General features: G+C 41.9%; 1 protein-coding gene across 4 annotated transcripts; it reads right to left on the reverse strand.

The window, feature by feature from the left end:
• Window positions 1–658: 658 nt before the first annotated feature.
• ctu2 (cytosolic thiouridylase subunit 2 homolog (S. pombe)) lies at window positions 659–12,116 on the reverse strand. Of its 4 annotated transcripts, none has more exons than XR_003833574.1 (17): window positions 11,827–12,116; window positions 11,002–11,076; window positions 9,878–9,956; window positions 9,692–9,751; window positions 7,792–7,852; window positions 7,559–7,668; window positions 7,085–7,326; window positions 6,565–6,700; window positions 6,287–6,418; window positions 5,810–5,901; window positions 5,127–5,224; window positions 4,199–4,282; window positions 3,753–3,846; window positions 3,399–3,499; window positions 2,501–2,567; window positions 1,292–1,350; window positions 910–988 (listed from the first exon to the last, which is right to left on the reverse strand). XR_003833574.1 is itself a non-coding variant. In XM_029450458.1 (16 exons), the coding sequence occupies exons 1-16, from the start codon at window positions 11,880–11,882 to the stop codon at window positions 931–933; spliced, it is 1,515 nt and encodes a 504-aa protein (XP_029306318.1). In that variant the 5' UTR covers window positions 11,883–12,116; the 3' UTR covers window positions 659–930. The 4 variants fall into 4 exon arrangements, 2 of the variants coding, with proteins under 2 accessions (XP_029306318.1, XP_029306319.1); XR_003833575.1 differs by having other exon boundaries at window positions 927–988; window positions 1,292–1,362; XM_029450458.1 differs by lacking the exon at window positions 3,399–3,499 and having other exon boundaries at window positions 659–988; window positions 1,292–1,362.
• Window positions 12,117–12,418: the final 302 nt, after the last annotated feature.

The raw sequence follows: 12,418 nt of genomic DNA on the forward strand, positions 1-12,418 counted from the left end.
AGCGAGCTGGGATGTATGGTTTGACCATGGCCTGGATGTAGAAGGGGCTGATCCATTCACAGCACGGTAGGCCAGCACCAGAGTCTTGAAGCCGATTTGGGCCGCCACTGGTAGCCAGTGAAGGAAGCGGAGGAATCAAATCAAATGTATTTATATAGCCCAATATCACAAATTACACATCACGCTTTACCGACTGTACAGGATAGACACCCTCTGTCGTTAGACCCTCACACCGCACAAGGAAAAACTTTCTAAAAGAAACCCCAGTTAACTGAGGAGGGATCCCTCTCCCAGGACGGACAGACGTGCAATAGATGTCGTGTGTACAGGATAAACGTCATAGAAAAATACAACATAGACAATCCATGTGACAGAAATGATGGTGTGATCGATGGTGCATTGTGGGAGAGTTTAGGGATGTTAAAAACCAGTCTGGCTGCTGCATTCTGGATGAGCTGTAGAGGTCGGATGGCACATGAAGGTAGTCCAGCAGGAGGGAGCTGTAGTAGTCGGTGAGATGACCAGAACCTGCATCGCCTTCTGGGTCTCAATGCATCACCATGGCTTTGACAATCAATTTGGCAAAGAGAATATAAACTGTCTGTGATTTCTTATACTTTTACATTCAGTTTATGTAAAGCAGTGTAATCAATGCAGCAATATTTTAAAGTTTTATTCGTTTTTAATGAGTCACCAGCACAGAAAGAATGCATTTTAATGGCTTTAAAACAGCTTTAGGTTTATTATAACAGCATTAACACATTTTCTGTGTGACACTGATTTCCAACAGTTTTATCTGGAAGCACGTGTGCTTTATACTTCAAACAACACTTTTATACCAGCCTTTCAATTAAAAAAAAAGAGAGAGAGAGAAAATTTTGTTAAGCAGCGGTATCTTATTTCATTGTGTTGACTGCTGGAGGTGAACGTTCAGCCTTCATCAGCTTCATCCAGCAGGAAGTCTCTGATCTCCTGTCTCATCTGAGACCTGCAGGACAACACAACACAGGTACAGTCACATTTCATTCCTCCTGTCTATCATTCCAGTTTGTGCTCTTATTTTCTATGTTGACATGTTGTATTGTTATCATGAGGATTAGGTTGTTCCAGTACAACAGTCTGGAACAACACACTCTAGGTATTCTCACTGGGTTGACATGATCAGAGAAGGTCTGGAAAATGCATAAAAAAGGGGATAAGCTCAGTTTTATGTTCCCTTACTCATCAGCAGGAACGTAAAGTAGATGTCATTATTGTATATCGAGTCAATGAATGAAGCAAATATCCTTACCTCCTTCGCCTCCTCTGAGCCTCTGACAGGATGTACTGCGGGAGATGTTCCACAGATGACTGGTTGGAGCCCAGAAAAAATGAAAACATGAGTAGCAGTTATAACATGAAATGCATACATGCATGTTCTTTTTTCACTGGGACAAAATACTATACAAGACAAAGCTGTTTTTTAATATTTCTTTTACAAAAAACGTATTTAAAAAAGGTGCAAGGTGTGGTACCGAACCAACTCCAAATGTAGCTGACGACATAGATATTGATGAGCATTTTCTTCGTGGCTGAGGTGCTGTGGTTCATAAACGTTTCCACTTTGCAATAATACCACTTACAGTTGATCGTATGGAATATCTAGAAGAGAAGAAATTTCACGAACTGACTTGTTGCAACGCTGCATCCTATTACAGAACCACGTTGGAATTCAGTGAGCTCTTTAGAACAAGTAATTCTTTCACATGTTTGTGAAGGCTGCATTGATGGTGGTGCTTGATGTTATACACCTGTGGTAATGGGACTGAATAAAACACCTAAATTCAATGATTAAGAGGACTGGCCCAATACTCTTGTCCATATAGTGTATTTACAACTGCACAATGACAGAATACAATGCAAAGTTATGAACACAAAGTTACTATTATGCATGTGATATATATTATTTATTAGGTTGTGATGGAACTATCCATGAGCATATCAGATCAATAGGAAGTTAGTTATAAGGACATTTTAAGAGGGATTCAAAATTTGCCCTAGAGCGGCGTTAGAGGTCAAAGTTCAAATCTGTTCTCAGTGTCATGAAATGTGACTGGTAGATACACTATATGGACAAAAGTATTGGGCCACTCGTCTTAATCATTGAATTCAGGTATTTCATTCAGTGTGCTTCTGTTTAAATGCACTCTGATAGTAGGAGGTGCCACATGGATGTTGAGAGGTTATTCTATTAGTTATAAGGTTTTAGTAGTGATTGTTAATGCAAATAGTATGGGGGTTTTCATATTTCAAAAAAGGGACTTGCACAAACTATAAAAGAAATCAAGCACTTTTAAATGACCCTTGTCTATTTTCAAAAACTTTCAAGGCCTAATTTTTTCCCTCGAATTCACAAACATTGAAGGATTTTAAAAAGGACCCGTGAAACCTATGTAACAACAAATACAAAGATTAGATTGTATTTGAAAGTCATTATGTTTCTGCACATGGTGTCCCTCACCATGTCTTTGATGGTCAGCTGACAGCTGTAACACAGCAGGCTCCTCAGATGGGCCGTCTCTGGTGCTCTGTAACACAACAACACCAGATCAATTGAAGCACAAAGCAGGATTAAATTAGTTGTTTCAGCACCATATGTCGGCTTTACAACACCACATTTACATTACGCCTGAAAAAATCCAATTAAATGACATGAAGAGAGGACACACAAAGATTATGAAGCTGCAAAAGTAACAACATTCCCATCAGCCTCAGCTGCACTGTGTTTACTGCTAATTGGTAACAGTTAGCATGCAAACACGCTAAACTAAGATGGTGAATATAGTGAAAACAACACCTGCTAAACCTCAGCTCAGTTAGCATGTAGCTCAAAGCACAAAGACATCATGCAACAACTCGGCCTCAAATGTTGGCCTGCCATCACTCTGAACTATTGTAATGTCACGAATAAACACAGATCCCGAGTCCCGTTTAGACTCACTTTATATGTTAAAGGGATAGTTCAGATTGTTAGAAGTCAGTTTGTATGAGGTACATCTCCATAGATACATCAGAGTATCTACAGTATCTACAGCAGACCGCAGTCATTCTGACAGGGAACTGAAGTTTGTTTGTGTTATTGTGTGACTTGGTTAGTTCAGATTCACACAGTAACACTAACTAATTGATCAGATCAGAAACTCGTGTCGTGCGAGGTCAAATGACTGTTTTTGTCGATGGAGTCTGGTGGCTTTGAAGAGATCAAAGACACAGCTTCAAGAAAGGGCTTTCTGATAGCAAGGTAAAGCTGTTAAAAATATCCTATATATAGTATGCACTTTAACTGATAATTACTTTTTCTAGGTGTCTAAAAGACATTTAGCTGCTGCCCCAAAAATGACCAGGTCCAAGTGATCTACCTGTATTAAAAATGCTGCGACGAAGGGGGGGTGCTGTCTGAGCTTCGTGCGACGGGGGTGGTGCTGGTGCGTAATTCAGTCTCTCCTTTCCTCCGCTCTGACTGTAGGTGTGTGTGGGATCGAAACAGAGCAGAGGAGAAGGCAAGGCAAAAAAGAAAAAAAAAAAAGGGAAAAAAAAAATATATATATATATATATATAAAATCTTTTTTTCCCCTTTTTTTTTTTTAACGGTGCGCGATCTACCCGCATTACCCTCGTGACCGACCTTTTGGGCACCCCTGATCTATACTAACCCTTTAAGTGTCGGTAAGAACCCACATTAGAGAACATTAATAAATCACTCTACACTTACTTAGCAGACGAACAGCAGCCTCCATCACTTGCTGCTTTCCCACAATCCCCTCCTCCTGCGGGGGAACAGCACTGTCCAGCGGGAGCCGTTGATTCTGGCCCCACAATGAAAACTGATATTAACACCTAACAAGTGTAGAAACTCAATTGTGGACTTTCACTGTACTGTCTGCTGTACATGGTGTTTTCCCTCTGCAGGTGTATCATGTCAGCTGTGCCACTCTAAACACAGCGCTGAAATACAATACAAGTATCTGATTCATATTCAATCACTGACAGACTGAGCGCCTCAACAGAAGCTTCATGCTGCTCTGTCTGACTGGGCTGGTGACATTTGCTCATATTTCTGAACTTTCTCCATATCCTGTATAAAAAAATGACCACACCATACATAGAGATAGGCAGAGTGGAGGTGAACTGCATGCATTGACTGACAGTATACTGCACCTGGGTTTGGTCTTGTAGCTTTTGGTGATTTACTCTGCGAGAGCTGCTCTGAGATCAGTGTGGCCTTGAAGGCTGAAGCATTCTCTGAACAAAAGAGGGAGACAAAAGACAGAGAGGAGGAAGGTCTTCTTTCATGTGGGGAGAAGAATGCTGTCCATCTCTATATGTGTCCACTACCTCTTTACAAACAGTGTAGAATGTATAGTTGTGTCATGTGCAGTACTTTCATGTGTGTCTCTCTAATAATTTTGCTTTTCCGTATTGAAAGTCTTCCGACAGTCCCCCTCAATATTTTGTCACAGCTCTTCAGTATCGTTACTCAGAGACATTTTATGTATGCACATATTGCATCCTGTTAAGTGACCAATAAGGAATGGCCTTTTGGAAGGATTTGAAGTTAAGAATTGTGCTCGAGTGATCGATGGATTCTGTTTAATATACATCATTGTGTATGCTAAGCTTGAATCAATCTCTCTGCCTCTGATCACGTAACACTGAAAAAACTATTTGAAAATTGAACAGAAACGTAGTTCAAGTTGTTACATATGTGTACTTGTAGTACAGCAATCATAACATGGCACTATAATCATTATTGCTATAAATGGCATCCAAGCTATGAGCTCACAAGTGAAGGGGCGTCATGCAAGCCAAAATTCATGGGGGGCATATTAGAGTGGGGGTCATTGGGGGTCCTTCCCCTGGGAAAAAAAGAAAATTGTAACGCAATTTTCTGCAATTTGACATTTTGTGACATTGTGTGTTTGTGTGTGTGGGGGAGGGGATTATCTATGACATAATAAAAAATAAATAAGATACTTTAAATATAAAATGACTACATGCAGAAATGTGGTGGGGCAAGAATGCCTGACGCCTCAGATTGTAACTCCGCTTCTTCATGTTGCAGTCTCTAAACACAGGGAACACTCACCAGCAGCAGTGTCCAGCGCGCACACACACAGCAGACATCTGTCCCAGCACTCCTCTGTGGACGAGCTCCTACAGGCGGTCTGCAGCTTCTCACTCGTCCTACAGCACACAGCACACAGCACACAGCAGCTCTTTCATCATTCCACAGCTGCTTTGTGTGCGTGAAAAATGCCACATTTATTGCTAATGCTAATAATTAGAAAAGCAGCCTGTAGAACATACACCAGTGTTCCCCTACCATTGTCTTGGAGGGGCGCTGCGCCCCGCCAACGGAGCTCCGCGCCCCCCCTGAAATTCAAGGTGTTTTTTTAATTCACAACTCACTTGATTCACATTGACAGGTGCTCTTTTATTAAACAAACTAAACGCTTATGCTATTGATCTAATTTATGTGCATGTTTCAGTTTGTACTTTCTACTTTGCGTATTCACATTCTCTCCGTTTTGCGAAGGGCGGGGCTTCGCACCTGACGCACACACACATACACACCTACAGAGCGGAGGAAAGGAGAGGATAGAACTAAATAGAAACCACGCCCCCCCCGTCCCCCGTCGCATGGTGAGCACCCCCCCAAAGCAGTAAACCTAGGGGAAACACTGTACATGGTTTAAAAATGTCCAGCATCCATTATCCAATGATTATGTGTCAAAGAACTTGTACTGTGTGCAGACACATGCTGCTGACCTGTAGATGGTGCTGACAGTGGAGGGGAAGTCTGCCTGGAGCTTGATGACAAAGCTTTCCGTGAGGTGCTGGATGCTGGATTTGTCTGCAGTCTGTGGGACAGACAGAAACACACACTGAGGACAACAGTTCATGGAACTTTAATATCAAAGTGCCTCCAAATACTAACATTTCAACTGCTCTGAGCTGAGTTTCAAAATATCAAGCTGGGAGCAGATAAAAGAGCCAGCTCCTGTAGAAAAATCCTTCCTACAGGATCCCCGTAGTCACATTTTATGTGGATGTCCAATCAGTGTTGCATACAACAATGCTGTCTTAGGGGAAATGTGAGTCAGACTTTTGGGGGTTAGAGGGCCATTTTTCAGTAAAATTATCTTGCCTCTAAAAAAGGTGAACTAATGAGTTGTAACATGTTTAAATCTGTGTGTCTTTGTGACATGACTGTGTGGTCTCTGCTGTGTTACGGTCACATCTTACCCTAGTATCCAGGCTGGCTGTGAAGACCGCTGGCACTCTGAACATACGGTTGTAATAAGCTATTTCCTTAGCGGAGTACTCCGTCATTGGTCTCAGTAACATGATGTCACCATACCTGGAGTCTGAGAAACCCTACCACACCCCCACACCCACACCCACACCCACACACACACACACACACACACACACACACACACACAGAGAGATTTCACACCTCATATCTGAAACACTAGCAGGAAAACAAACAGGTGGAGCACAACAGTGAGAATGTGTCTCACCGTGTCCTGAGCCAGCTGTGCTCCTCTGCCCAGCGAAATGCTGCTCAGCAGTTTAACAGCCAGTCTGGTGCAGTTGTCCCCCAGCATCACTTTACTGTAGCCTTCAGTGCGCGCTGTATGCACCAGCAGATGCTGCCTTTGAGGGAAAACACACAGTGGGTTCAGCAAATCTCTTCACAAAGTACACATTGTACTTCCTCAACATGATTTTGTGTTTGAATCAACATCCTAACTGTCACCGGTAAGGCGAATGCTAAATGTACTTTATGTTCTCTGTCCTCTCTTGGCCTCCTGTTTGTATCGAAAGCAGTATTGAACAAGTGGCTTCATTTCAGGAATGAGCTATTCCCATAGGAAGTGGCCACGAAGGCCATCTGCACTATAATAAGTACAAAATGAATGTTTCAACTTCTATTGTTTCATCATACATGTTTAAAACAGTGGGGGAGAGCTGTTTTCCCCCAGAGGAACATCTGGAGTCAAACCTGCAGCTACACACAGATAGTTCTGGAGCAATGACCTCAATGTGTTCAGCAGCTCTTCTTTTGCCGTCAGTGTCTTAGCAGATCCGATGAGCTGCTGCAGTGAGTGCGTGTGGGACTCCTGAACATCGGGCAGCAATGTTTCCTCCTGCTGCCGTGGAGTCACACAGCTAGTGGTGTCGCTCTGAATGAAGTGATCCACGGCTGCTTTGTAGGCGCTGGCTGCTCGCTCTGAAGGTGATGCAGCCGTCACCACAACTGAACTGGGAAGGTCCAGAACCTGAGGAGAACCAACTCAATAATACACCTGATCTGTTGTGACAGCACTCACTTCAGACTGGTACCGTGTTCAAGTGTTACCGGTTGGATCTTTATGTAATCGGGACGTGTGTTTACTAAAATTACTAAACCTTTTCTAACATGTTAGAAAAAGTTTAGATTCCCTGGATGCCATGTTAAGTGGTGTAAGACACTGCTGAGGTTTAGAGGAGCCCTCCTGCGTTGATACTGACCTGTTCCAGAGGCACCATGTGGAAGGGGAAAGACGTAGCTTTGAACACAGCGTGCAGCTCCGCCACCGTCCTTTGTCTCTCTTCCACAGACTGACCCACAGCTCCACCCTCTGGGGACAGAGACAAACACAATCATTGGAAAAGGTTTGGGCCACAATCATTTCAGAAGGACAAAAGACATACATGAAAATGATTAAACTCAATTCAAGAGTGACACTTGCAATCTGGTTTACCATCAATGAAGACAACACCGGGTAAGAATCTCAACTTCTTGTGAGCATTGTGACTCAAACCCTGGGGAGGAAGGAAAGGTTTTCAGTTGCATTAATAATATCCAAAGTAGTAGTAGGTCACTAGCTCCAGTGCTCCATGCTGAGATGAGATTCTTTGTGCTCTCAGACTTCATTGTGTCAGTAACATAACCTGCTCTATTGTTAACCAACTATATGATAAAACACAAAACAGCAGCAGAATGGATCAAGAACAAGACATCACACTACTGGATGCATCTGGGAGTTTTTCTAAAGATTTACTCAACCAATTCTACAAATGAAATGTTCATATGCATGAATCTATAGAGAGGACTAGGATTAACATGTCCTGCTTAATCCTTGTGGAACCTCAAGGCTAAAGAATTCATTGCGGTCCAAAATATGAAAGTGTTAGACAGAACAAAAAGAGCTGACGTGCTCATGAAATGTCACAGGGTGATTAAAGTCAAAAGGACTTCCTCAGGGGACCCACAGTATCCAGCATCCACAGAGTATGTCATGGAAAAGCAGCCTGCTGTATGTGCTTCACATGGATGTGCTTGAGATGAGATTATGGGATACACTACATGTGCAAAAATATGTGGAAGGGCGAGCATTGCAGGCATACGTGTTAAACATGTTCTGAAGCCATGCTCATTTATGAGAGTGGAGGCTGTTGTCAGAAGAGAATCAGTGAGAAACCAGGTTAAAAACATAGGCTTCTACATTCTTCTATGGCTACAAATGTGTAGGTATCTTGAGATATAGTAAGGAGACGTCTTGTGTACAGAATTGTTTTTTCAGCACAAGGGAGAAATAATTAGGGATAAGTAAAAACATCAGAGACAGTCTAGCAGAGACAGTCTACAAGAGAGAGTCTACCAGAGACAGTCTACAAGAGACAGTCTACAAGAGAGAGTCTACCAGAGACAGTCTACAAGAGAGTCTACCAGAGACAGTCTACAAGAGAGAGTCTACCAGAGACAGTCTACAAGAGAGAGTCTACCAGAGACAGTCTACAAGAGAGAGTCTACCAGAGACAGTCTACAAGAGAGAGTCTACCAGAGACAGTCTACAAGAGAGAGTCTACCAGAGACAGTCTACAAGAGAGTCTACCAGAGACAGTCTACAAGAGAGTCTACCAGAGACAGTCTACAAGAGAGTCTACCAGAGACAGTCTACAAGAGAGTCTACCAGAGACAGTCTACAAGAGAGTCTACCAGAGACAGTCTACAAGAGAGAGTCTACCAGAGACAGTCTACAAGAGAGTCTACCAGAGACAGTCTACCAGAGACAGTCTACAAGAGAGTCTACCAGAGACAGTCTACAAGAGAGAGTCTACCAGAGACAGTCTACAAGAGAGAGTCTACCAGAGACAGTCTACAAGAGAGTCTACCAGAGACAGTCTACAAGAAAGTCTACCAGAGACAGTCTACAAGAGAGTCTACCAGAGACAGTTTACAAGAGTCTACCAGAGACAGTCTACAAGAGACAGTCTACAAGAGAGAGTCTACCAGAGAGTTTACAAGAGTCTACCAGAGACAGTCTACAAGAAAGTCTACCAGAGACAGTCTACAAGAGTCTACCAGAGACAGTCTACAAGAGAGTCTACCAGTGACAGTCTACAAGAGACAGTCTACCAGTGAAAATAGTTTGATAATAGTTTCTGAGAAATAAGTTAGTATGTGCTTGTTATCAATTCAGATGACATAATTATGTATCAGGATATGTGGATATATAATTTCATCACGATACAACTCCATTGAAAGACGATAAATGATCATATTGAATAATGGGCCAGCCCTAATAGTAACACTATATGTTAGCAGCAGTGTGTTAAAAGAAGCGTTCATTTTGGCTATAAAGAGACAAACGGGTAAACCTCTTGGACTTGACGGAGCATTGAGCAGGATGAAGGACCTCCAGATACAGCCAGCAGCACCTGCAAACACACAATGCATCACTTCATGCTCATCATTCTGTGGGGAACACATTCAGAAAATGAACAGCAGTCAAGTTAATGTCGACATGTCATGACAGCAGAGGACAACTAAAGCACACAGCTTACCTTCTCTCCAGGAAAAATGACCCTGTTTTTGCCCAGCATGGCTCTGAATTTATGGATGAAGTATTCCTTGAAACAGCCCCTGACAAATAGAAAAATTATTTGCGCTAAATTGGTTAAACACAATATGTGTCTTGTCAAACCATGTAAACATTGTAAGATAATCTCTTCTAGCCACACTTCAGTTCTAACAACTATTCTAGCACGACCTGCTGAGTCTAACCCTTGTGCACAAATTACACTTTTCATTTACTTTTCAGTCACTTCCACTTTACTATCTGCACAAGTGTTTCACATTGAAAGCAGCTGCTCAATTGACATGTACTTCTTCACTTTACCTGTAGGCTTTTATTGTGAAACATCTGCCATAGTTGATTTAATTTAGCAGTGGCTGAGCAGCTACTAATAACAATGTTAGAGAACAGGTGAATGTCAATAATAACTGAAACCAAAATAGTTAGGGTTCTTTGACTAAAATAAGACTAATAATCCCAGACTATTAACTGAAACTTGACTAAATAAAAACAAGATTAGGTTTAATGATTAAAACTAACAAGGACATTTGACACAGGACTATGACTAAAACCAAATTTTAAAAAAGATGACAAAATCAACACAATTGTGCACCCATCCCTTCTTTTTATTTTTGTGTCTTTCTTTAAGAATTCTGCCCACAGAGACTAGACATTAATCTTTAATAGGACGGCATCAATTTTCAACATAAATTTTGCAAATAAAAACTTACACCATTAGAATCTTTTGACTGGCTAAAGCAGTCTAGAGCAGGATGCTCAGTGCTTTCGGCTCATTGTGTTCAACCGGCACACATAACTTCTGGAAATGGTCTTTTATCGTCACGCATGTACACAGCAACGCACACACTGTGAAATTTAGACTATGTGTTTAACCCATTCTAGTATTAAGAGCAGTGGGCAGCTACTATGCCTTGCTCAAGTGCACCTCGGTAGTGCCCAGGAGGACCTCACCAGGTACCAGTTCACACTCCGTACTTGGTCCATTCGGTAACTTGCAATCCTGCAGTTCCCAAGCAAAGTCCCTAGGTCTGAGCTACTATCGCCCAGTGTCTTCTCAAACATTACTAAACAGCAGATATCAGCGTGTCTTACCTGCAGTATGCATCTCCTGCTCTGATCACCACAGCTGCAGTCGCCTCTTTGCATTTCACACATTTCTTAGAAACACTAATAAATGGAGGAACAACAGACATCTTAAAAAAGTAATGTCCATGGATTCATATTTTATGACACACTTATGTAAACATTTATTTTAAAAGTATACTGTGGAGGAATAGTGTAATAAAATGCCACAATAGCTAGACTGCAACAGAAATGGAGAGGGTCCAAAGTTATCATTTCTTGGGGAAAAGATTTACTTGGCCCCTACTGATTAACTCATAGCTTTGAATTCTTTTAAATCTGTTTTATCCCAACCCACTCAGTTTGTGAGTGTTATTGAAGAGTAGACAGTATAATAGTGTCTCTCCAAGTGACCATAATGTGATCCTTTCTAACAACCAATGACTCTTACGGCGTACATACGGCATGTGCAGTATTGTGTTAGAAACCACTTAATTGAGGATTATGCATTGATATTGCAGATGCACTGATTACATAACATGCAGTGAACATTGGGCCCCTAGGGGTCTTGAGTCCTGGTTGCTCATCAGAAATGACCATGGATTTATTAAAATAATGACAGTTAACGTTAGTCTCATGACTCCAGATAACTAGCACACATATCACATGTCATTAAGCAACAAGTTCTTCATCTTCATCCAATAGGCTACCAACGGAGACACAGACTGAGTTTTTTTATATATGACATGTTGCCCTACGAACGAATCTCTTAACAAACATTAGTTCTAACATTAACTGAGACTGACGTAATTATGGCGGTCCGTTATATAACGATATATGTTAACGTAAGCCTACCTGGGCACCTCAGCGCGCTGCAGGGGACCATGGTAGTCTTCGTCCACCTGGCACATTGTGCAGTGTCTGACTTGTGTCTAACTTTAAACTGTGATGCAACACAATAGTCCCACCTGCTCAAATGAGCAGCTCAGCTCCACTGACTCATAGAAAGCAGCGCAGAAATATCTCTGATACATACAGCCCCGCGTTTCTACTATATGCAAGGCTATAATGCAGTTAATATGTACGGCAATCACTTTATTTCAGAAACAGCCGTCACGTGTGTTCAGTCCAGGTCTAGGAATAAACATCCGGCCTCGTTTTGATGACATAGTGAGTCTCCTTGTTGACGTTAACGGTGCGTTATCGCCCCCAGCTGGTGTGGAGGGTGAGATGAAATAAGATAACGTTTAAATATTAATTCAAAGAGGTATTGGTTGCTCAATCATTCTTCCTGTCAATATTAGTCATGATGCTATTCCTTTGTAGTGCTACTACCGGACAAAAGCCACAGTTGTCATTCTGTGAAAAATATACATAAGTAAATGCAACAAAACAGCTTTTTATCAAAACTGGGCTACTAGACATTGAACTAAGACAATGAAGCCAG

The sequence above is a fragment of the Cottoperca gobio genome, chromosome 15, assembly GCF_900634415.1.
Source record: "Cottoperca gobio chromosome 15, fCotGob3.1, whole genome shotgun sequence".
NCBI classification, from domain to species: Eukaryota; Metazoa; Chordata; class Actinopteri; order Perciformes; family Bovichtidae; genus Cottoperca; species Cottoperca gobio.